The 23339-nt window shown below is 46.2% G+C and overlaps 4 protein-coding genes across 8 annotated transcripts; 1 reads left to right on the top strand and 3 right to left on the bottom strand.

Moving 5' to 3' along the window:
* Nucleotides 1-460: 460 nt before the first annotated feature.
* On the top strand, nt 461-6078 carry LOC100845399 (putative disease resistance protein RGA4). Of its 2 annotated transcripts, none has more exons than XM_014901624.2 (3): nt 461-912; nt 1774-5666; nt 5746-6078. In XM_014901624.2, the coding sequence occupies exons 1-2, from the start codon at nt 642-644 to the stop codon at nt 5646-5648; spliced, it is 4146 nt and encodes a 1381-aa protein (XP_014757110.1). In that variant the 5' UTR covers nt 461-641; the 3' UTR covers nt 5649-5666; nt 5746-6078. The 2 variants fall into 2 exon arrangements, with proteins under 2 accessions (XP_014757110.1, XP_014757111.1); XM_014901625.2 differs by lacking the exon at nt 461-912 and adding an exon at nt 935-1593.
* Nucleotides 6079-7536: 1458 nt separating this feature from the next.
* On the bottom strand, nt 7537-11987 carry LOC100836665 (nucleolin 1). Its single transcript, XM_003573331.4, has 16 exons — nt 11660-11987; nt 11200-11286; nt 10999-11121; nt 10513-10593; nt 10264-10359; nt 10071-10178; nt 9870-9977; nt 9688-9780; nt 9524-9559; nt 9340-9431; nt 9139-9256; nt 8787-8872; nt 8598-8685; nt 8400-8491; nt 7901-8238; nt 7537-7778 (listed from the first exon to the last, which is right to left on the bottom strand). The coding sequence occupies exons 1-16, from the start codon at nt 11903-11905 to the stop codon at nt 7750-7752; spliced, it is 1821 nt and encodes a 606-aa protein (XP_003573379.1). The 5' UTR covers nt 11906-11987; the 3' UTR covers nt 7537-7749.
* A 4048-nt stretch (nt 11988-16035) lies between these two features.
* LOC100844182 lies at nt 16036-23106 on the bottom strand. 4 transcript variants are annotated; one of them, XR_002964283.1, is made up of 8 exons: nt 22933-23106; nt 22662-22763; nt 21406-22508; nt 20560-20715; nt 20062-20466; nt 19146-19378; nt 16702-18643; nt 16036-16407 (listed from the first exon to the last, which is right to left on the bottom strand). XR_002964283.1 is itself a non-coding variant. In XM_010238118.3 (5 exons), exons 2-5 carry the CDS (start codon nt 22744-22746, stop codon nt 20173-20175), a joined length of 1638 nt encoding a protein of 545 aa, XP_010236420.2. In that variant the 5' UTR covers nt 22747-22763; nt 22933-23105; the 3' UTR covers nt 19519-20172. The 4 variants fall into 4 exon arrangements, 1 of the variants encoding a protein (XP_010236420.2); XR_002964284.1 differs by lacking the exon at nt 16702-18643; XR_002964285.1 differs by lacking the exons at nt 16036-16407; nt 16702-18643; nt 19146-19378 and adding an exon at nt 19519-19791.
* On the bottom strand, nt 16402-17595 carry LOC112271635 (zinc finger BED domain-containing protein RICESLEEPER 1-like). The gene is made up of 2 exons (XM_024461358.1): nt 16702-17595; nt 16402-16407 (listed from the first exon to the last, which is right to left on the bottom strand). Exons 1-2 carry the CDS (start codon nt 17593-17595, stop codon nt 16402-16404), a joined length of 900 nt encoding a protein of 299 aa, XP_024317126.1.
* Nucleotides 23107-23339: the final 233 nt, after the last annotated feature.

Here is a 23339-nt window from a genome sequence, read left to right as displayed (position 1 = left end):
GCATTAATCTACACGGGTCTGAATCAAGAATTCGAATTAAGAAGCAGATGTTTTTCTTTTCATACTAATGCCAAATTTTAACTTCTGAAAATTGATCAGTTATGGACAGAACCTCCGATTGGCGAGGTTTGGGTAGCTTCGGCTTGTTTTGGAACTAGTGAGGTTAGGTCTTTCCGGATCTGGAGTGGTCATCCAGTCCTATTCGTCGTCGTCGTCTTTAGGGCAGTGATATGTTTCTCAGATCAATGTCGCCGGCATCTTTTGATTTCGAACGGCAACTTCCCGTCTACTATGCTAACAACGTTTTTTCCGTGATGTCAAGGTGCTTCGGAGGTCCATAGACCACTTCGAGCTTGGCTCACGACTTTCACCGATGAATTGTGTTTATTTTTCTGTTTCTTTAAAAATAGTCCTGTAAGAATTTGTTAATTTAATATGTGGCCTTTCTTCTGGGAAAAATAGTTCCTTGTGCTCACACATGGGATTGGTGATTTTGTCTCAACGAGTGCAATTTGCCGGAACCATCGCACGTTGACTTGCGCTTTTCCGGTGGGGAAGAAGAACCCGCGCCATTGCTCTCCCTTGCTTCCTCCCCATCGATCTCTCCACGACCGCATGCTCGGAGATCGACCAATCCATCCATGGCCATGGTAGCAAGCTGCAGCGCCACGGCGGATTTTCGGGAGCTCGAGAAAGAAGAGCCGTGTGAGGTGGTTCGCCTCGGCAAAGCTGTCGGGGAGCTGGAGAGTGAGATCGCCCGGATCAAGTTGCTGCTTGGGGCGGCTCGGACCAGCAAGGTCAACAACGAGCAGCTGGCGCCGTGCCTCCGTGAGCTCAAGCAGCTGCAGCTTGACGGCGAGGACGCGCTGGATGAGCTCCACTACTACCGCCTCAAGCACCAGATCGAACGAGGTACGATACATTTTTCCGCCTCGTGTTCTTTGTGACCAGCGATTTCGGTAAATTGATGCGGAGTGTGGTCGCTCCGAGCGGCTCAATGCTTTTCCTTTGTCGCTCTCTGAATCTCGCCGCCGTTGAAGGTCCGGCAGGCTCTGCTCTGCTACCAATCGGGGCATCCGTGTCCAACTTGACCTCTCTCTGCTCATCTTCGATCTCGCCAACCACCTGCACAGCTGCACCTCCCAAGCTTGTCTTAACCTTTCAGTGCACACCACCTGTTCGCTGAAATGTTGCACACAAACCAAGGCTGTCATTCCTTCCTTAATGTATCACACGCAGTCCTGCATTGTTCGATATAAGCAGGCAAGTTGGCTCTCTGTCTCCGCAAAGAAGATGGACTAAGAAATGTCCTCTATTGCCGAGGGTGAATGGAGAACTGTTTGGCTAAAAGAGATTGTCGAATGGCAAGGCTTCAACTGTGTTGCCAACTGAGCTCCCAGGTTTGGTTACTATCACTATGCTGCCACATGCCTATAGCCTTCTCATTGTCGGGATTACAGCACTTCCCTGAGTGTTGCCCTCACCACTTTTCAACGCTCTCCACCTCATCGGTAATGAGCTGTCGCCCCCTGGTATTTGCATTCTCATCTCTCTATTAAGGAATAAAGCAGAGCCCCTGCCCTTGTTTAAAAGGTATGTACTCAGAAACTAACAAGCAGTTTATCTGCATCTGCAAGAAGTATCTTGGATGTAACTAGAAGACGACATTGCGAACATGAATTTTTGTTTTCATTTTAAAAATGACAGGAGAAAATGTTATGTGTTTCATTTTGCATCCATATGATGTAACAAGCAGTTTATTTGCCTCTGCAGGGAATTTCAGTGCGCTTTTTTGTACTTTATCTTCTGATCTTCAGAGAAGCGATGAGTTGATTCACCAGCATATAGCCGATGCGCTTTGCGTGCCACACGAGGAAATGCAGGGTATTGCTTACACCGTGGAGGGAATCGTTAGACAGGCTCGTCACATCACTGTTCCAGTGTATCAGGCACTCAAGTTGGATAAACTGGAGTCTATTGTAATGTTCAACCAGGGCCTGAATGCAATAGCAAGCTCCCGTCTGACAGGATCATATCTTCCCGAGCAAAAAGTACACGGGAGAGACACAGAGACTGACCACATCATAGAGTTAATGACAAATGAGATGTTTGATGGCTTAAAAGTTCTGTCAATAGTGGGTAATGGAGGATTGGGGAAGACAACTCTTGCTCAAGCTGTATTCAAGGATTCAAGAATCCGAAGTCATTTTGAATTGCAGATGTGGATCTGTGTGTCTGATAACTTCGACCCAGTGAGGATCATACACGAGATGTTAGATTATTTCTCTGAAGACAGGCATAAAGGGATAACAAATTTCAACAAGCTTCAAGAGATACTGGAGGAGAATTTGGAGTCGAAGAGGTTTCTACTCGTTCTAGATGATGTCTGGGATATTGCAGACAAGTGGCACAAACTGTTAGCTCCATTGGACTGTAACCAAGCAGCTGGCAGCTTCATTCTGGTAACAACACGGAATCTATCTGTTGCACAAGCAATTGATTCTGTTGACTTGATTCGTTTGGATGCCTTGAGAGAGAGTGATTTCTGGTTGTTGTTTAAATCATATGCATGTGGTGATGAGAAATATCATATGCATCGAAGATTAGAGGCTATTGGTCGTGAAATTGCTAAAAAGTTGAAAGGTTACCCATTAGCAGCAAAAACTGTTGGTGCACTATTGAGGAAGAATCTTACTGCTCAGCATTGGAACAGAGTTCTAAGAGATGAGGAGTGGAAATCCCTCCAGAACAGCAATGGTATTATGCCTGCACTCAAGCTTAGTTATGACCGTCTACCCTGCCATCTACAAGAGTGTTTCTTCTATTGTTCCTTATTCCCAAAGGGTTATAAATTTGATGAAGCAGAGTTGGTCCAAATGTGGATTTCGCAAGGCTTTGTGTGTACCAGAAAACCAAGCAAGAGAATGGAGGAGACGGGATCTGAATATCTTGCTGATTTAGTCAATTATGGTTTTTTCCAATATGAAAGGAATGTGATGCATTATTCAGACACCACAAATGGATATGATGGATACTATGTGATGCATGATCTTATGCATGATTTGGCATGTTTGGTTTCAGCAAATGAATGTGTCACATTAGATGTCTCTGAGCCCAAAGAAATATTACCAGGAACACGTCATTTGTCGATCATATGTTATTCATATAGCTGTGACGATCCATTACTGGTTGAGAAGATTGAGAAAATACTGTACAAAGTAAGGTCAGTGAGAAAGTTGAGGACCCTGATATTAATTGGGATCTGCAAGGGTTGTTATTTAAGATTCTTCCAAAGCATATTTGGAGAAGCACAAAGATTGCGTTTGGTGCTACTTAAATACGTCAATCACTGTCATGATGGAACATGTGCTGACCTCAGTGCTTCTGTTTGTAACTTTTTGAATCCCCACCATCTTCGCTATTTGAACCTGGGTGTCCCAAATATTGGAGCTAAGCCACAAGACATGAGCAAATATTACAATCTTGAAGTATTAGGTATTGGTGACATGGTTGATTCCTCAAAACTCTCTAATCTTGTCAACTTGAGGCATCTTATTGCTGACGAGAAGGTGCACTCAGCAATCGCTGGTGTAGGCAAAATGACCTCTCTCCAGGAACTACAGAATTTCAAGGTTCAAAAAACTGCTGGATTTGACATAGCACAGATAAAATTCATGAATGAGCTAGCCCTGCTTCGAATTTCTCAGCTAGAGAATGTTGAATCTGGAAAGGAGGCTCGCCAGGCGATGTTAATAAACAAAACTCACCTCAATACATTAAGCTTGTCATGGGGTGACAGTTGTATTTTGAATGGGCTTTCTGCCCAGGCAGCAGATGTTCTCGAGGCTCTTCAGCCACATCAAAACCTCAAACATCTCCAGATTATTGGATACATGGGTTTAACGTCCCCAAGTTGGCTTGCCCGCAATCCCACAGTTGACTCTCTGCAGACACTTCATTTGCAGAACTGCAGGGAATGGATTTTATTCCCATCAATGGATATGCTTTCTTCACTAAAGAAGCTGAAATTGGTCAAGATGCTGAATGCAACAGAAGTCTGTATTCCTTCGCTAGAGGTGCTGGTGTTAAATCAAATGCCTAAATTGGAGATATGTACTAGTTTCTGTACAACTGAGTTGGCTTCTTCTTTAAGGGTGCTAGTGATTAAGAGCTGCCACAGTCTGAAGGACCTCACTCTTTTTTGGGATTATCACAATTTGGAAGTCGAGCAGAGTATACGGTTTCCATCCCTCAGCGAACTCACAGTCATGGATTGTCCCAGGTTGGTGTGGTCGTTTCCTCCCAACCGTGGTTATCCTAACGAGGTAAAGGAGATGGGAAGTTTTCCTAGCTTATTCAAGCTCACCATCTATGACTGTCCTAATGTAACGGTGGCATGTCCTATTGTTAATATCCCTTATGTGAGCATCAAGGGATCTTCACAGGCTCTAGAGATATACAAAAGTGACGCCGAATTAGAACTCTCTTCTGCTGAGTTGCAGATGCTTGATGACAAGATCTTGGCATTTTGTAATCGGAAGCATCGAACAATACGCATAAGGAACTGCCCCAGGCTGATATCAGTTTCATTTGAAGCCTTCAGTCAATTAACCTCACTGTCAGAAATGATAATAGAAGACTGCCCCAATTTTCTTCAAGAGCATGTTATGTCAGATGCCGACAACGAGTGCGATGCTGCCACAAAGCGCTTTGTACTCCCATGTCTGGATTGTCTCGATATTCGGAGATGTGGTATCTCCGGGAAGTGGATATCTCAGATGTTGTCGCATGCTCACTCCATGTTTGGGTTGCATTTGGCACACTGTCCAAATGTGAAACTGTTGCTCATCATCTGTCCCCTGGAAGAGGAAGAAAGTTGGAGTTTAGCTTCATCATCAGGACTCCTAGATGCTGCAGCAGTGACACCCGAAGAGTGTGTCTTCAAGTTTCCGACAGGGGTCTGTTCATCTCTGAGGAGTTTACACATTTCCAATTGCCCAGACCTGCTTCTTGGCCAGAGACATGGAGGCTTTGCAGCTTTCAAGTCCCTCCAGGTGCTAGAAATCAGAAGGTGCCCCAGGCTGGTCTCATCCATCTTCCAGGAGCAAAACAGCCACCACCGCCTTCCACTATCGCTCGAAGAACTTGATATCGACCATCTGCCAGCTGAAGTCTTCCTCGGGGATGACGATATGAGCTCCCTCAGGACATTGGCAATATGGGACAGCCCAAAGCTCAAATCCCTGCAGCTGCATTCATCTTGCGCCATGTCTGAAGTTCCAACGAGTCGTGAGACGAAGTGGAAGAGTTCATTGGGGTCTAACCATGTGAGGGTGGGCAGGCATCTTGAGAGAGTGGAACGAGAGGAAGAAGCAGGACTTCAGTCCCTCCAGGCGCTCACATTTGGAAACTGCCCAAATCTCCTGCATGTTCCTGTAGACCTCCATAGCCTACCCTGCCTTGAGGATCTGACGATCATCGACTGTCCGGCGATCTCAAGACTACCCGAAAAGGGCCTCCCGGCTTCACTACAGCTCCTGTGGATATACAAATGCAGCGAGCAGCTGAATGAGCAGTGCAGAATGGCTGTGACAGAGAAGCTTGAGGTCGACATCGACGGAAACTATGTGAATCGGCTCCAGACTTAGTGTACAACAAGGCAATAGGTCAGATTTTACCACACTTGATCTTTACATAGTTGATAACTTCAACCTCATCTTCCTGAAGTAAGCCATCTGTCGGCAGGCAAGCAAGGCTTGGGACATAGGAGGATTATTGATGTGGCTATTTGTCTTCACAAGATCAACCGGAGTTTTTTTGGGGCATGATTCGCCTGTAGCCCTGTACCTAACCCCTCTTCTTCCCTTGATGGAAAGCCTAAAGCATTTTGTGTCTGTTTTGGCAGGTTCTTAATGTGCTTATTTCATGCTTCTGTAACAGTGGACATGTTCGTATCGTTGGCAAATTATAGTGTTGCAAGTGGTTCAAATTTGAATTACCACTGTACATGAAACTGAACCACCTATGCTCATATTGCCATCGCAAAGCATGTGCAAGCGTGCTAATATTTCTTTGTCCCTTCAAATCCCTGGAAACAGAATTACTACCACCACTCCACTAGTTAGGTCATGATAATGCTTAGAGCTATCCTTTCTTAATGGAGTGCTAAACCTTGATGCAACTTCAGTAAGAGCATTGAGCACGGGAAGTGTTTTTAGATTTGTTGAAACAAAGATTTGACCTACAATCACTCTCCATTAATATGAGTTATGTGTAATCACAAGTAGTTTAATTTCAGTGACATATATGAATCTGACGACATCAGTTTGTATACTATTTGAACAATCCTTCCGTAATCAAAATAGAGTATGAGAAGTTCCGGAGAGAGATGAGCAAAGATGCAGGTGCGGAGTGAGTTGACCAAATGCGGAACTTTGGGAGGGCTCCACTCTACCTAAACTTCACTCCACCTCTAAACTCCACTCCACCCCAGCTCCACTTCACCTGAAAAAAGCGTTTGGCACACATACCAGCTCCACACTGTCATTTTCCTTGTTTGCTGTCTTTTTTTTTTGTTTCTTTCCATTATGGATCATCGATGGACTAGATTACTTCACCTGTGAACTATGGTAATGTTCTGCAAAATTAGGTAGCACATTCGGTTACTGTTACTGGAGAGAAAGGCTGAGTTCAGAGGCGAAATCAGAGAGGACGCGGCCTCTGTTTGTCACAAAAAAAAGGGAATAGCTAGCTCCGGTCAGGGTCCTGGATGTGGGAATGGCAACCTAGCTTAGCTGTTAGGAGGGGGACGGCGAAGTTGTTACCTTCTCTGTGGCGGCGAATCCCCTTGGTGGTGGCGAATCACTTGAAGGGCGGGCTCGAGGGCGAACGAGATTGAAGCGGGATCGCGGGAGAACAAGGGCGGGAGGTCGCGGGAGAAGGATTCCGGCGGGCTGCAGATGAGCCGCCAGAGTCGGGTGTGGAGATAGAAAGATAACGGCTCGGTTCACTGATGGCATTGGTGGATAAATTATTCCAACTTTAGGTGAAGTGGAGCAGGTGAAACGACTCTTTCTTAGCTCCAGTAAAATGAAATAAAGAGGTATATGGCTTCTGTAAAATGAAAAAAAGAGGTATATGGTTTAACTTCAGCTATGTGGTGAAGTTTTGCTGAAGTGCTGAAGCTGTGAAGTGAAGCCCTAACAAACAGGCTCTTTAGCATAGCATGTTCTGCTAACATAGCGTGCTAGGCTTCGCCGTTTCAGCTCCTAGTCACACAATTATGAATCGTCTAATCAGTATCCGTTATACTTTTTGTTTCCGAAATTGCAAACATTTTAAAAACGTCGACTCAAGTCTGTTAACCTTTTGGCTTGAGCGTCTGAGCATGTACAAGATTAGAAATGCTTGTGTGGCCAGCTCGGCTAGACATTGCGTCATTGCCAAGGAGTTGATCCATTGCTGGAAAGCAAACAGCATGACAACAATCAACATACCCAGAGACCATAGAGAACGGGCCAAGCATAGACAATAAGATTGACAAACGAGGCCAACATACTAGGTGTTGCATATATAATAGAAATCCTTCATGGTTCAACCAACCAAAACGGCAGCAGCCAATGTTACAGACAAAAATGATACTAGGTCCACTAGGACAACCATTTTAGAGACAGAACAGTATTCAGAAAACATAAGATAAATTGTCGCATCAGAGTGTAGCTGTGAAACACCATTTTTGCTCAAACGTCTCTAATCATCGCCGAATGTAGTTTTCTTTCCTGCAAGGCAAAAGGAATATTGAATGAGAACAGTTTCTTGGTTGCAGGACATTTATACTAAACCAAACCACGAACACAAACAAATCTTCAGACTAATAAGGGAAATGGCAAGTTTATATTACCTGCGCTAGCGGTACCAGCACTCTGCCTGCTCTGGAAGCCTCGGCCACCTCCTCTTCTACCACCATCTCGGCCACCAGATCGGCCAAACCTGCCACCACCATCACGGCCACCAGACCGGCCAAACCTGCCACCACCATCACGGCCACCAGACCGGCCACCGAAACCACGGCCTCCAGATCGGCCACCATCTCTACCACCAGAACGGCCGCCGCCACTACCAAACTGACCTTTAGGCTTTGCTTCAGCAACATACAGGTTGTAGCCACCAAGGTCAGACCCGCTAAGCTCGAGTGCTTTTGAGAAGGAACTCTCATCAGTAAAATCCATGTATGCTATGCTGCAAAATTCAAATCAAAACATAAACAACAAACACATAGGTAAGTTCAAACTTGAATTGTCTACATGTATATAAAACCTAAAAAAATTATGATGCCTCCGTATCTAAATATTTATTATCAAAGATTTAACTATGGTTAAATTTGTAGTTTAGTGAAATACCCTTTGCTTTCACCACTCTCATAATCCATCGGAACTGAGACACGTGTAATCTCTCCACATTTGGAGAAATGTTGTTCAAGAGAGCTTCGGATCTGGAATTCACAAAGCAAAACAAACAATAAGAAAGGTAAGAATACCCAACAAACATTTTCGCCAAAAAAAACTAAGAAACAGGCAAGAATTAACAGATAAAGTTACCTTGTCCTCCTGTTGAGATGAATCAAAACCCTTAACAAATACAGAGAGGCTGGAACCTCCAGATGGCTTCTGGAAAGACCCACCATCCCTGTATCCAAGAAATAGCATATATATAGAAAATTAAATTAATAACCAGAGAAAACATAAGTGATCAATGTTTAAATTTAAGAAAACATAAATTCAATTTACCTGGGGCGGGGAGTAGCACCTCTTTCAAGTGCCAAGTCAAGTCTCACTGCACGACCCATTAGTTCCTGACCATTCAACTCAAGTCCCTGCACAAAAACAATTGTCCCAAAATTTTAGTTCAGCTATTGTATGCATGTCGCTGAAGTGTGCATTGACAATTAAGCAGCAACCAAATATACACTAGTCCAGCTCCGTTTCATAACCCAGTACTTACAAAAATAATCTCGGTTCTATAAATATATAAATGAAAACAACTCGAGTGTTATACAGCAGACTTGCTATAATTGCAAAACTGCTGCAGTTAGCCAAGTCAGAAACCAAAACAGATGACAAATAAAACTGAGACAATTACCTTCTTGGCATCTTCAGCTGTGGCAAATTCAACATGAGCATAGCCCTTAGGATGACCATCCTCATGTGTAGCCAGACGAACATCAACAACCTCACCAGCCTCTGCGAAAAATTCCTTCCTATAAACAAAGTGAGTTAAGCATTAACAGGTATTGACTGTTGAACTAATAAAAAAGAATATAACTTTTGCAGAAAAACTTACACTTGCCCAAACTCAGCACTGAAGGGAAGGTTGCCCATAAAAAGGGTCTTGGACCCTGTTCCCTGACTTTGGTTGCTAGCAGGAGTTTTAGGCTGTAATAAATATCAAATAGTAAATACCTGCATATTGTGGCACGTAACAAGAGAAGGTCATAAAAAGGATCATATCAGGTACTCATTCTTACCTCTTCCTTCTGTGCTTTTGTGGCAGTTGGTGCTTCCTGTGGAGTTTCACGTAACAAGAGAAGGTCATTAGCCTATAGCAATGCAGAACGGAACTCAAAAGAGTTCAAGAATACAAACTACGAGTTAAAATTTAAAAAGAGAACAAAATCATAAGCGAACCAACCTTCTTTGGTGTTTTAGTTGATTTGTCATCTTCATCATCACTGTCCTCCTCAGAGTCCTCAGAGTCACTGCTGTCTGCTGCCTTAGCTGCTGGCTATAACATTTAACCCATGAAGTTAGTTGACAAAGTACTGTTCTGGAAAATGTACTGGCCTCATAAAATTACAGAAATTCCTAACGTACCTTCTTTTGTTGTGTTTGCTTAGGTTCATCATCAGAACTTTCCTCATCACTTTCCTCATCGCTGCTACTCTCCTTTTTGACAGCCTTGGGGGCAACCTTAGCAGCCTCCTGTTAAACAAAAACAGAAAATGTAACCAATTGTCGTGACCTTCAAAATTAGGAAAGCCAAAGTGTAAAGAGAAGGATATCAAGAATAGGTACCTTCTGCTTCTTCTGGGGAGGCTCTTCATCACTCTCATCACTCTCTGAGGAATCACTGGATTCCTCTTTCCTTTTAGCAGCAGCTGGAGGGACTTTCTTAGTTTTATCCTTAAATGTCAAGGGAGAAGAATTAACAAAATTATATCAATTGACAAATGGAGACATGACAAGGAATACATAGTTCTGTGTGTACCTCATCCTCAGATTCTTCACTCTCCGACTCGGAACTATCACTAGAATCTTCCTTTTTGGTAACAGCAGCAGGAGTCTTAGGCTTGGCAGGTACATCCTAAAAGACAATCAGTCAGCCATGCAAAACTCATGATGCTAGCCATTATTGTACAGATAAATAAACAAACCAACTAAACAGCGAAGGATGACAACTGGAAGCAAGAACAACAAAGAGACAATAAGTGAAGCAACTCCTCCCATATGCACTCACCTCATCTGAGTCATCCTCTGAGTCACTCTCGGAGCTGTCAGATTCCTTCGCAGATGGTTTCTTTACGGGAGCGGCAGGTTTCTGGAAAATACAGATCAGCAAAATTGTTAAGTGAAGTACAAAACAACACAACATGGTGGACTTAATCTGAACTGATAAATCTTTCAATATAACGTCGCAAAAGGCACACGAACAACAGAACAAGAATACTACAAAACGATAAGAGAGGTCCATATATAACAGCAATAACAACATCCCAGTATGACTTGGCCAAATATACCAGACACAATAAAACGGTTCATATATAATGTATATACAGGTTCCATATGCATGTTGCTACACTGGAAAAAGGAACCACAAAGATACCATGGAGCACAGCAAGTGCAACACAAAGAGACATGTGAAATATTCACCGAATCCCATATATGTGAAGAAAAATGAACTTGGTAAGTGCAACACATTAACAGAAGTGAAAATATTATTCACCTCATCCTCATCCGACTCCTCCTCCGACTCATCCTCAGAAGAGCTGCTCTCTTGCTTGCCTTTCTTCAAACCATTGTTGGCAACTGGGGCCGCAGGTTTAGCAGCAGGCTTTTTTGCAGGTTCCTTAATCGGAAGGAAAGGACACAAATTAGCATCTTGTCATCTGAAAAACTACATGGAGCTAGGCTAGTGACGTTCTACCTCATCAGATGATTCATCACTGCTATCATCAGAAGATGACACCGGTTTGGCAGGCTTCGCCGCAGGCTTCTTCGCCTGGACCTTGACCTGCAAACATCAAGGGTTAAACCCGGAGCACAGATGGACAGACGCATGGTAGCAACTAGTTTGATACCAGAGAACTACACGCTAGTATTTACAGAACGACGGAATGGTACAGAACAACGACGGGATGGTATTAAAAACTGTGAAATATTTATGTACAGCCGAGCAATATGTTCCCTATACACAAAACAACTACATGCTCTGTCGGATTATTCCTTTCAAATTTTTGCAAGGGACTTCAAATATTCTACAGGGGGGCTCGCAACCATGCAACCTCCAGATATTACTAGAACGATAAGCACCGAATCAGCCATGCTACAAAAACCTAACAAGCACGCATGAACATAGAAAGGGGGAAACGACGAGATATGCATACCTCCTCCTCGGACTCCGAGGAGTCCTCTTCGGAGCTGCTCTCGGCCTGCTTGGGCGGCGGCTGCTTCTTGGCGGCCTTGGCGGGCACGGGCACCGCCTTGGCCGGCGCCGCCTTCTGCTTCTTTGCGCTCACGGCCTTCTCGATCTCGTCCTCCGCCTCGCGCTTCTTCCCGGCCTTGCCCTTGGGGACGACGGCCTCGGCCGCCACGGCGGCGGGAGCCGCGGACTTCTTGCTGGACTTGCCCATGGGTTCGCTGGCGGCGGTGAGACGAGGAGGCGGGGTGGGGAATGGGAGGAACCCTAGTCGCTAGGGTTTTAGAGAGGGTTTGCGAGAGGAGACGGCGGGGGGTCTTTTATAGCATCCCGTGCGAGCCTCTCGGTTAGGGGTTTTCTTGGGCCGTCCTCCGCTTCTGTTGGGCTTTTAACGGTTGATACCGGCCCATTTCTGTCTTGTTTGTCTCCAGTCCATGTTGTGATTAGAATTTCTGATTAGAACAGCCCGTCTAGTTTGAGGCGATTTTTATTTTTAGTAGGATTTATTATATTTCTCAAAAAAAGTTAGGATTTATTATTATTATTCTTCTAACAATGTAGGATTTGTTTTTTTACTCTAAAAAAGTAAGTACTCCCTCCATCCAATAAAGGATGTCTCAACTTTAACCAAATTTGAATGCATCTATACACTAGGTAATGTCTAGATACATTCAAATTTTAAAAAACTTGAGACATCTTTGTTGGGCGGAGAAAGTAGGTTTTTTTCGGCCTTGAAATAAAGTATGACTAGCTAAGTACCCGTGCGTTGCAACGAAGACATAAATATTTCAATGATTTACGTCTCAAATATAGATTACGCATGTCCATCGACCGATCGAATTTTTTTCTTTCCAAAACGTAATTGACAAACACAGAACTTACCTTCCACATGGGCTTAATTTTCTCAAATATAGATTACGCATGGTTTCCTTAATTTGTATAACTTACCTTGCTATGGGCTTAATTTGTGGAACTTACCCTGCTATGGGTTTAATTTGTGGAACTTACCCTACGGCGGGACTGCGTCCCATGGCGGCGTCCACGGGGACCGGCAATGCGGCACCCCATGACGGCGGCGGCGTGGACCGGCACATGGAGGGATGGTGAGGGAGAGGAAGGGATCGAGAGGGAGATGAAGGAATCGAGTGGGTTCCGGTGGAGAGGAGATATTTCGGGAGATGAGAGGCTGGTGGGCAGTGGTGGCGGCGCGCGAGGCGGGGAGCAGCGGTGGCATGCGGATTGGGCGAGATGCGAGAAAAGGAAAGAGAAACGACGGTCCGACCAACCAAACTGCAAATTAAGTAGTAGTAAAGATTTATTTTGTCCAGAGTATAGGTTGTCCAATCTCCTTATCAGTTCTGATGGCAGCAAAGTCATACACGAGATGACAAGCGGTAATTGGCCATCATCTCTGGCGGCGCCATATATATCGACTGTTTAGATACCTTGAGGGACTTTTAGAAGAGTATCATCAAGCATTGTCTGAGAGAATTAAACAAGCTCACTCATGAGATAGTTGTAGTTGCGAGAGAGATAGCTGTAGTTGCGAGAATCGATCCACCGAGTGTGTGGTTGGACAATCGTCCTAATTTTATTTTACCATTGCTCATCGATGATGTAACTTTGATCTAATTCGTAATAAAACTTGCCATGGTGGCCTATCTTCAGAAAAAAATCCTCCGTGGCAAAAAAGAAGGCCAAACGCCACATCACAAGCGAAGGATTCGGTGCCACAAAGGGAATATCATAACACATTTTCAAAAGCACTCTGCTTCAGTGGTCGATATCAAATTGTGTATGTTATTTGGAACTAATGTTTCAATTTAGAGGATCAGGGGCAAGATATTCAAGAATAGTTGGATTTCTTTTGAAAACCTTGAAAGGGGCAGGATGTTCTAAAAAAATAAGGATAGAGTGAATCAATCATAACACGGATGAAAACCTTATAAACCTCACGACGATGATGTCGACGATTTAACGTGGCTACGAACTATTTTTAAACAAAAAAACGAATATTTTTCTAACTAATTAAACTTACTCAAATTCATGGTTTACAGTTGATAATCATCCAATGCGCTCGATCATCCATACACTACTATAGTCTACTAATTCTCTAAATAAATTGCTACCATTGAATTTGATCTTCACGATGTTTACAATGTCCGACGGTCAGGGATGATCCAATGCGCTCGTCCCCACACCGCCGGCTGCTTAACCTTGAAGCGTCCAAGCTGGTCGCTCCCCTCGTCCAGCTCCCACCCCACGATCAGCTCGCCCAACGGCGCCACCTTGATGACGTGGCGTGCCACGACTCCTCCTCCGTGCTGTGTCGACCCATCGTCGTCCAGCTCCTCCTTGCGCATCGCCATGTAGACGCAGTTCCTCCTCGCTCGCTCGCCGGCGCGCACCGCGAAGCCGTGGCGCGTGTCGACGAACGCGGCCCGGTCGCCGATGTCCTTCACCGGCTCCCACCTCGGCTGCTCCCGCCCGTCTAGCCGCGCGCGGTACGCCTTGCTGGAGTCGTCGTCGTAGCGGTATCGACCGCGGCGGAGCGTCAGGAGGAGCACCTCGTCGGCGCCGGCGGAGGTCACGAGGATGGCGTGGAAGATCTCGCCGCGGTGCGGCGGGGGGTCGATCACGGCGGCGACTTCCAGCGTCCCGGCGTCGATGACGGTGGTCACGAGCGCGCCCAGCTCGAGGACGAAGAAGAATCCGCCCCGGCAGTTGACCGTCATGGCCGACCCGTCCCTCGACCGGTGCACCGGGACCCACCCATCACCGCCGGAGCCGGGGGAGAAGGAGGAGAAAAAGACGGTGTCGCCGCGGGCCACCATGGCGCCGTGAGGGGACAGGTCCCAGGCGAAGGCGTCGTCGGTGTTCATCAGCTTATTGGGCTCGGGCTCGTGGGCCTGGGCCGGCATGGGCTCCTCCTGGCAGAGCGGGACGGGCAGGCCCGGCAGCGGCGTCCGGGCGCCGGTGAAGGGGTCGGCGAGGTGGGAGTTTAACAGCCCGCACATGTCCGTGGCGAACACCTTGCCCCCCAGCGACGACGGCATCACCCGCCGCCCCCTCGCCAGCCGCATCCGGACCTCGGCGCCGTCCTCCAGCATCCGGTTGTCCGCCATGGAAAACACCCTGTACCCGTCCTCCGACCCGAAAGCCAGGCACGGCAGCAGCACTTCATCGTCCCCCTCGTCCGTCGGCGCCGGACGCGAGGAAGACGACGGCGGCGGCGGCAGGCACCCGCGGAGGCCTTCTTGCTGTGAGACGGACGGGAAGAGGAGCGGGGAGCTCAGCCCGCCGCCGCCGCCGCACGCGGCGCGCGGCGGAGGATCGGCGTCGGACGGGGTCGTGGCGGTGGAGGGCGGCGAGAGGCCGCAGAGGAGCTTGCCGAGGCGGTCGGAGAGCTTGGACAGCATGTCGGCGTCGCTGCTTCTGATCAGCGACCAGCACGAGTACATGGAACGATCGATCTTAGTTAGCGTAAGTGCTTTGGTCGATCTAAATTAGTCTGCAGGGAAATCTGTGTCGTGTATCATGTCAAGCTGATGGTGATTAGGGCTCGGGTTCGGCGGCGATTGGGAGAAGGAAAACGGGTTGTTAATTGTTATCGGATTCTAAAACTGAATTTGAGTTGAAACACAGGGGTTTTGTTAAGATTCGAAGTTGCCCGCCTCTGCCAGGATTTGTACGCCGTTCGATCAGCATCCGACGGCAGGCACGGGCAAACGAAGGGAATGAGCGTAAGGCTTGGCGCGCGCAAAGCTAGGCCGGCTGCCAAAAATTTCCGGCCAAAATTCAGTTTTCGATGATAAGATGGCTTCTGATTAATTGGTCGGTGTCAGTTGCCAAAATTTTGCCTACTTCTCATATTTCCTTCACAAGCATTCTTGGAAATTTGGCCAACAAATGGTCAAAGGAATCTCTACTACTCCAAACGGCAAAGAAAAGCATCGGAGCACACATGATATATCAGATGAACCAAAGCTGGCAAGATCAAGCAACAGCAATTAAACTGGAGTTGCCTCCAAACTGGAGCCAGGAGATTGCCTTGTCATAGATGTGGACGCCCCTCTGAATCTGATATGAGGTTATATATTGTGCTGCTAGTTAAGCAGGAGTATATGACATATTCTTTGTAATGATATTGGACTAGTATTGGTTAAAGCGGTGTCTATTGTCTTAATTTGATGAAGTGTGTGCAGTTATGTCAGTTTGTACGCAGCAGATTAGTGAAATAGCTTGGTATAACATTTGTACACAGGATTGCTAAGAAATAACCTCCTTTTAGTTTTAAGTTTTCTTTCTACTCTCAAAATGTACTTCTCACCGGAAGCCAATATGTGATAATCCCTGTAAAACTTTCTCCCTTCGTTTACATTTAGGCAAAATATGCAAATTACTACAGAGTTAACATCAGCAAGGCATTCCAAACTTCTCACTGAACGCGGCTAAATGCCGTATTGGTTACAACCATGGTGCACAGCAGCAGCAACGACTAGAATACCCGTAGCACAAGTACAATACCAGCATCACATTACAATACCAGCAGCAAGAAAGACATCGGAAGTACTCAAACAGAAAACTTTACATAAGGCCTCTTGGAAACTGTGTTGAAAATAAGGCTTAGCGGGAATCATAAGAAAGACAGGAAAATAACCTCACCCACAAGTTAAATAGGCATACTGCAGATCCCACCATCGCCATCGCTCATTCCTGTACGCCAAAGAGTAATATTCAGTTAGAGATTGTTCTTGTTCACCGTCATCATTTGTGAAACAGTTTTGCTATAGAGAAGTCAACTGATTTTTAGTTAGAGATAAGTCGACGTGTTGACCGTTAGATCTTAATCCAATGGCAGTGTGTGGGAGGTGAGAAAATGGGGGCTCTAGTGCCTCCATTGAGATTTAAGGCATTTTTCTTAAAAATCAATCGACTGAGAAATAGCCGCACCACAAATGGAATGTGGCAGGTTTGGGTTTCATGACATGCTGAAGCACATAACTATACCTGAATCTTGGACCAATCCTGAGTGCAGATGACAGCTTCCACAATCTCGTGACTTAGCTGTCGATAGAACATATGCGCACGTTCGTCACTTTTATCAAATGCAGATTCAGCCGACACTGCACATCCAGGTATTACTAAGACATCGCGTGCGAGCGCAGCAAGAGCTGGATATATGGAAGCATTGTCTTTCCACCATTTCAGGATATTAAAATGGACATCCTGAGACAAGGCTTCCATGCTTAGATAGTTGACATCATTTGGAGGGCAGAGCTCTCCATCTAGGTACACATGGAGTTCTCTTAGATAGCCTTCACTGACTCCTAGTTCATTGTAATTCTGACCTGTGCCATCTAATGGATCACTGACATGAGTATTCATCTGCATATCGTTGTTTGTGCTTGGTTGATCAGCACAGCAAGAGTATCGGATAAATAGCTCGTAAATCTTTCCCCGCACTTCAGAGATGTACATTCTGGCACCATTACCGTACGCTTGTCTAAAGAAATGTTCAAGGAACCTCATCTTATATCTGGGATCTAGCACGACGGCCAGAGACAGCCACAAGTACACCTTTCTCCAATGTTTATCAAAAGTTTCCAACATGTCCTCGATATCAAGAACACGCTCCATGCATATATTTCCAGATGACTCTTGCAGAGCTGCCCTCACGCTCCAGAGTGCATGGAAACATGAATTGAGAGTCATACGAGGATTGGAAAGTACTCTGATTGCATGATAAATTGGCCTTGCAACCTGACAGAAACTTTCAGCTGCTTCTATTGTCTCAAAAGGTGGTTTGGGCGGATATGATTTGGAGTCCATCTGTTCAGGGTTTGGAAATTCCTTATTGAACTCCAACAGAGCCTCCATTAGGTAGAAAGTCGGGTACCACATCACCGAAGCCAAAGAGGGTCTGGGTAGACACATGTGCGAAAGAAGTTGTTGATATTTCTCGCTGAGCATGTCATGTAGCTAAGCCATTTTTGACCCGTTTCCAGGATGACGTCATTCAGCTCATATCCGAAGATCCTATGAAGCACATCTACGGAACATTGCATAGTTATCAACTTACATTTGGCTAGAAGATAGTTCTTCCCTGTAAGGATATTCTCCAAGCGCCCCGTAATTGTAACATCCGTTAAATGTTCCAATGCAATTCCCAGAAGCTTATCCATAAGACTGTATTCAACTACTGTTTCCTTTGATAAAACACTGATGGGATGGCTGGAGTTTTGCCGAATGGGAAAGATGCTGATGTAGTGTCCAGGATCGGCATGTCCAAGCATTGACAAGCGATATCTGATGATTCTTCTATGTATCTTCCATTCTGCATCAATAAAATGCACTGCAAGACATTCAAAAATGCTCTCTTCAAGGTCCCATCTTCTAACTGACAAAAAAACTCCGCCGGGAGCAGATGCTATTTTATCCTTCAGTTTCAGCCTCTCATTACGAAACATAGTGATAAACTGTCCTTCAGTGACGTTCTGTGGTATCATGCTAGAAGTAGGATGATAGATGCCAGCCAAAGCCTGCCTAAAACCTGCACTGCTCATGATTGGAAACGAGCAAAGGTTCGAGACTGTAGGCCTAGAGGGCGCTTCAGGAGCCTGTGGCTGCTTGCTGGTGTTTCCAGGTCGTGCAGGGCAGATCTTCAGATGCCGGGACAAATGGCTTGTTCCTCCTGTACTCTTTCCGCTGAGCCGCTTTAGACAATGTTTACACTCTGCCTGTTGACCATTTGACAGCTTGGTGAATTCCTCCCACACCGTGGACTCTGATCTTCTCTTTTTGCTGGCATCAGAGGTTTTGGTTTGTGTAATTTGATCAGCCGCGAATTCAGCCTCATCACCCATGCATCGTAGGAGGTTCACAGCCACAAACAAAAATGCCTGGCCCTGAATCAGCAATGTCCCAACTGTTGAAGATACCTTCAATAAATCTACATGTGCAGTGCAGACCTCATAGTGAAAGGCTAGAACCAAGTATATTATGCAGCTGAGCATAACTTTGCAACAAATAAAATTCGTACAGTTTGTAAAAGGTTTTATATAGATAAATAGCTGATTATTTACTTGTCTAAAAAGTAACAAACCTCCTCTACAGAGTGCAATCAGCCATATGTCTTTATTTGCTCTTTTCGGTTGATTATATTCCCTTTGAATTTACACACTAGTAATGATGTCATCTCCTTTTCCATCTCTCGTGGAATTACTTCTCTATTCTGACAGTGCCCCTGCCCAAGTTTCACAGCAAAGACCCACCCACATATTGTGAAGCATGAAGCCACCGAACAAGGCTAAGCATTCCCCTCAAGCCCTAGCACATCAATTCCCAATAAATCGACAACAGCAGCAAACTGAAATTCCTCCACTAGGCAGCGGCTGCTGCGCTCGCAGAGGGCGTCACAGTATTCAGAATTGCTTTTGCGGTAGATCAATTACCTGGCGCGGGGTGGCGGCGGAGCCTGCTCGTTGGTCGATCGCCCCGCAGGGATGGAGCTCGCCGGCGGAGGTCGCCGGGGCTTTCCTATGCGCGCTGCTGACCTTGGTGCTGCTGATTTGGCTTGGCTCGATGTCAACACTGTAGCTTTTGACCTTGAGCAAAGCATATTAAACCGCTCCTCCGCTGACCCCGAGGTGTTCCGCTCCTCCACCAACCGATCCACGGAGAGCGGCTGGGAAACGACAAGAGACCCGGGAAAAGCAAAATCTAAAACTTCAGCAAAAAATTCTTACTGAAGATTGAACAAAATTGTAGTGCGGTGAATGAAGTATCTCTTCATGCAAAATCTAGTCAATAACATTTGCACATGAATTGTAAACAACACACATTTACTTGTCAAACATGATTACAACTCACAGACAGCAACAGCATTCAGAGATTCAGACCAGATTGCTCATTCAGCGATTCAAATCCATCCATTGCTACTGAACACTGACAAGAGGTCTGAAGAAAGGAAAGCTACAAGATTCGGAGTCGCCGTGCAGTTTGAACAACCATTCAAACATGACCTAGGCCACATCGAAGTTCCTAGCTGTCCAAGTAGTCAAGCAGTAATATTTGCAATTGACTTTTATGCATATTTACCTGTCAAAAAAATATTCAGAAAACTCTGTGTGAACACCAACCATCCTACATAGTCACAACTCACAAACATCAACTGCATTCATAAACTCAGCCCAGATTGCAGGACAAGGCTCATCCAGCGACCCTGCAACTGAATAGCTGATAAGATGTCTGAAGACAGGACACTACAAGATTCAGAGTCACTATGCAGTTTGGTCAACCATTTTCCATGCCACACAAACAAACCAATGTACAGATCTATCGGCACTAAAGAGTTCCATGACAATGCACCTGAGAATTCTGCTGTTTTTCTGTGTTCAGAGTCTGCTCAATGCGTCCCGGTTGCCGTTTTACCTCGACACCACAGCTGGAAGCAGATTACTTGCATCAACCACAGTAGTATTACTTACATGGACCTTGTTCCTGCACCACCTTTCCCTCACTCCCGGCTCTGGCTTTCTCGTACGCTCTTTGCAGAACCCTCCACAGCTTCGTCCTGCGCCATGTGCGCCTCCCGTGAGCCTGTGGTGCTGTTGCCATTCTGAGGATAAAGACAAAACCACTTGTAGCGTGGAAGAATTCTGCCAACTTATCTCCCATCGTGTCATCCGTCAAACATATGATATCGACCATCTTCAAGTGATTGCAAGTAAACGGTCTCCCACTTGGATTGATTTCGCCTCTGCTCTTGTAGGCCTTTTGCAGAATATATAATGAACTTGTTTAAGGGATCAACCACACTTCTAAACTCTCGGAGCAAACATACATCAAGTAGTGCATCATGCGTACCTTGTCGAGGCAGAGATAAAGCCTCTCTAAGTTGGGTGAATGCTCAAGAATGGTTGACAATGCATCAAAGTCAGGGCCTATACACCATTCACCAAGCGACAGTGTCTTGAGGTTTTTGAACAAAGGGCACTTCCTCAATTGACTCCTCAGCAGAACCTGCACATTAATATTGGAGTTGGTATTGATGGCCCACACGTATTACGTTTACTGACAAATAAAATTAAGCAAGCATGCTAGCTCTATGGCATTGTACATTAAGGATAGGATATCGTAGGACATCAAACCATAATTTAGGTTCATAGTTCAATACACCATAAACAATAGTAATTCAAACTTTTGTAGGGCACTGAAAACTTTCACTGCTACATTAGTTTTGATAGGATAAATAACATATCAATACTGTCCAGGCAGCATTGGAGATATATATTTTTTGGCAGTAGTATAACAACATTATCAATTGTGAACATTATTCGTCTGAATGGCACCTGTCCAATAAGCTGATCCAATGGTAAAAGGAACTTCCTTAAGTTCATCAGGCATCAGAGAACTAAGTTTTTTTTAGGGCAGAGAACTACGTTTAACATAGAAACCTAAAAAAATAATACTACCTACGATATTTAAGCAGTGCATGATACAATATCAACAATCATATTGCAATTCTTCATATTTTCAAACTGATTCATATTGATTTCATAAATTCACCACCAGAAGAAATAACAAAAAATGTCCACACATCAAAATTCAAGGGAAAAAACTCTAGTAATGCCATTAGCCTCTTCCCAGTTCCCATCCATATGGACTAAACACTGCATAAAGCATAAAAACTGAGAAGGCGAATAAATGTACCTCTCCTCGATGAGCTAACAGCTCCATTGTTCTCACATTGGAGAGGCTTCGAAGAATGCCATTGCCACCAAAAACTGTAATAGCATTGCTCCCACAGTAATCACCATTCAGACTTGGATACACACTGGCAGTTCCACCATGGTCCGCAGTATGGTCATCATTACCAGATTCAGTGCAGTCAGGGTCCTCAGCATGAGATTCTGCAGATTCACTGTCATCAGGATTCTGACCATCAGCATAAGCGAAGCAGACATCATCGTCATCTCCGTGGTCCTCCATATGTGGCCGTTCATCACCATCATGACGAAACAAGCAAGTGTCATCAAGCATAATAGTGGCAGTCACCAGTGAGCCCGAGTTCCTGATCTTGGGAACAAAATTGTAAGGTCTGGTGCAGCGCATCAAGACGAGGCCCGGAGCATCAACCAAGAGGCCCTTAGGGGCGAAGCAGCTGACCATAGTCAAACGCCTGAGGGAGCCTGATCGAACCGTAACGCCATGTCCATGTATGTTACTGTCCTTGAGCTCCAGTTCTTCCAAGCAAGTGCACCTAGAACAGAGTTGCGCGAGCAGCTCGCTACGCATCTTGACACGGGTGAGCTTCAAGATCTTGAAATTTCCGAACAAGAAGCTCGTGTACGCTGGCTCCGGCCTCGGGTAGTGCCGCGCCCCGGAGAACTCGATGGCTCTGGCGTGGCGCCTGACGGCATGGGCGGTCCACATGTCGGAGGCGCCATCGTGGGTCCAGCTCAGGCGGAGCGTGTCCAGCGGCACGCCGGGGCTCCTCCTGAGCAGCAGGTTGTTGACGAACGTGTTGTACCACCTATGGTCGGCGCGGTTGTCGCAGGCGCAGGGGTGGCGGATGTCGAGGCACGGCGCGGAGGCCCACGTGTGGCGCCACCGCCTCGAGAGCGCGCTCATGCGGACCACCTCCCACGCCTTGAGGAAGGACATGACGTGGTGGCACAGCTCGTCCGGGAGGTCGCTGATGCGGTCGTGGGAAAAGCCTCGGCCACCGCCGCCTCCCCCGCCACCGCCACCTCCACCCCCGCCGGGCGTCCCCTGCCCTCCGCCCTCCTGGCGCATTACGTCAAGCAAATTGCCTGCACGGAAAACGAGGGCCACCAATCAACCAGCGGCGGGACCAAAATCTTCGCAGACGCAGCATTCAATCGAACGGATTCGCTCACGAGCAGGAACAAGAAACACGCGGGGAACTCTCGCGTGACAGGGAGGAGAAGAAGGAGAGGACTCACGGTCGCGGGCACTGCCGTCTCCCCCGCCGGACGTCCCCGGGGACCCGTCCCCCGGCGGCCCATGCCCTCCGCCCCCCTGAAGCATTCCGTCAAACAAGTTACCTGCACAGAACACGACGACCGACAATAAACCACCACACGAAACCAAAATCTTCGCAGACGCAGCAAGAAATCAAGAAGAGCTTCGCGGCGCGGCATTCAACCAGATGGATTCGTGACCGGGAACAAGAGCTCGCCGGGGTAGGAAGTGGATCAGAGGAGGAGGACTCACCGGGAGGTCGATGAACCCGACGGGCGTGGGCTCCTCCTGCTTTGCTGCTACTGCTCCGCAGCTCCGGTGCCCAGAGAAGCCAAAGGGGGAAGAAAGAGGGAAAAAAGAAATGAAAACGTGGGACGCCAATTGGGCCGGTAAAGAATTATAGGTATATAAATGGGGTACTGTGAAAAACATAAACTCATGCTCACTTGCATGACTACTGGCCCATAACCACTGCCCGCAACAGCTAGCTAGCCCATGATGAAGAAATCGAACTGGTTAGGATCTTCTGCCAGCTTCAGTAAAAACTGATATGTGCCTTTTTCTATTATAAGACCATGTGGTTTAGCATTGGTGACTCTTGAAATTATGTTTACAACATTCATACTTCAGCAAACTTACCGGCCATGAAGATCATGCAT

The sequence above is a fragment of the Brachypodium distachyon genome, chromosome 3 (genome assembly GCF_000005505.3).
Source record: "Brachypodium distachyon strain Bd21 chromosome 3, Brachypodium_distachyon_v3.0, whole genome shotgun sequence".
NCBI classification, from domain to species: domain Eukaryota; kingdom Viridiplantae; phylum Streptophyta; class Magnoliopsida; order Poales; family Poaceae; genus Brachypodium; species Brachypodium distachyon.
Note: the sequence above shows the minus strand (reverse complement) of the source record. Positions and strands in the feature narration are given on the sequence as shown.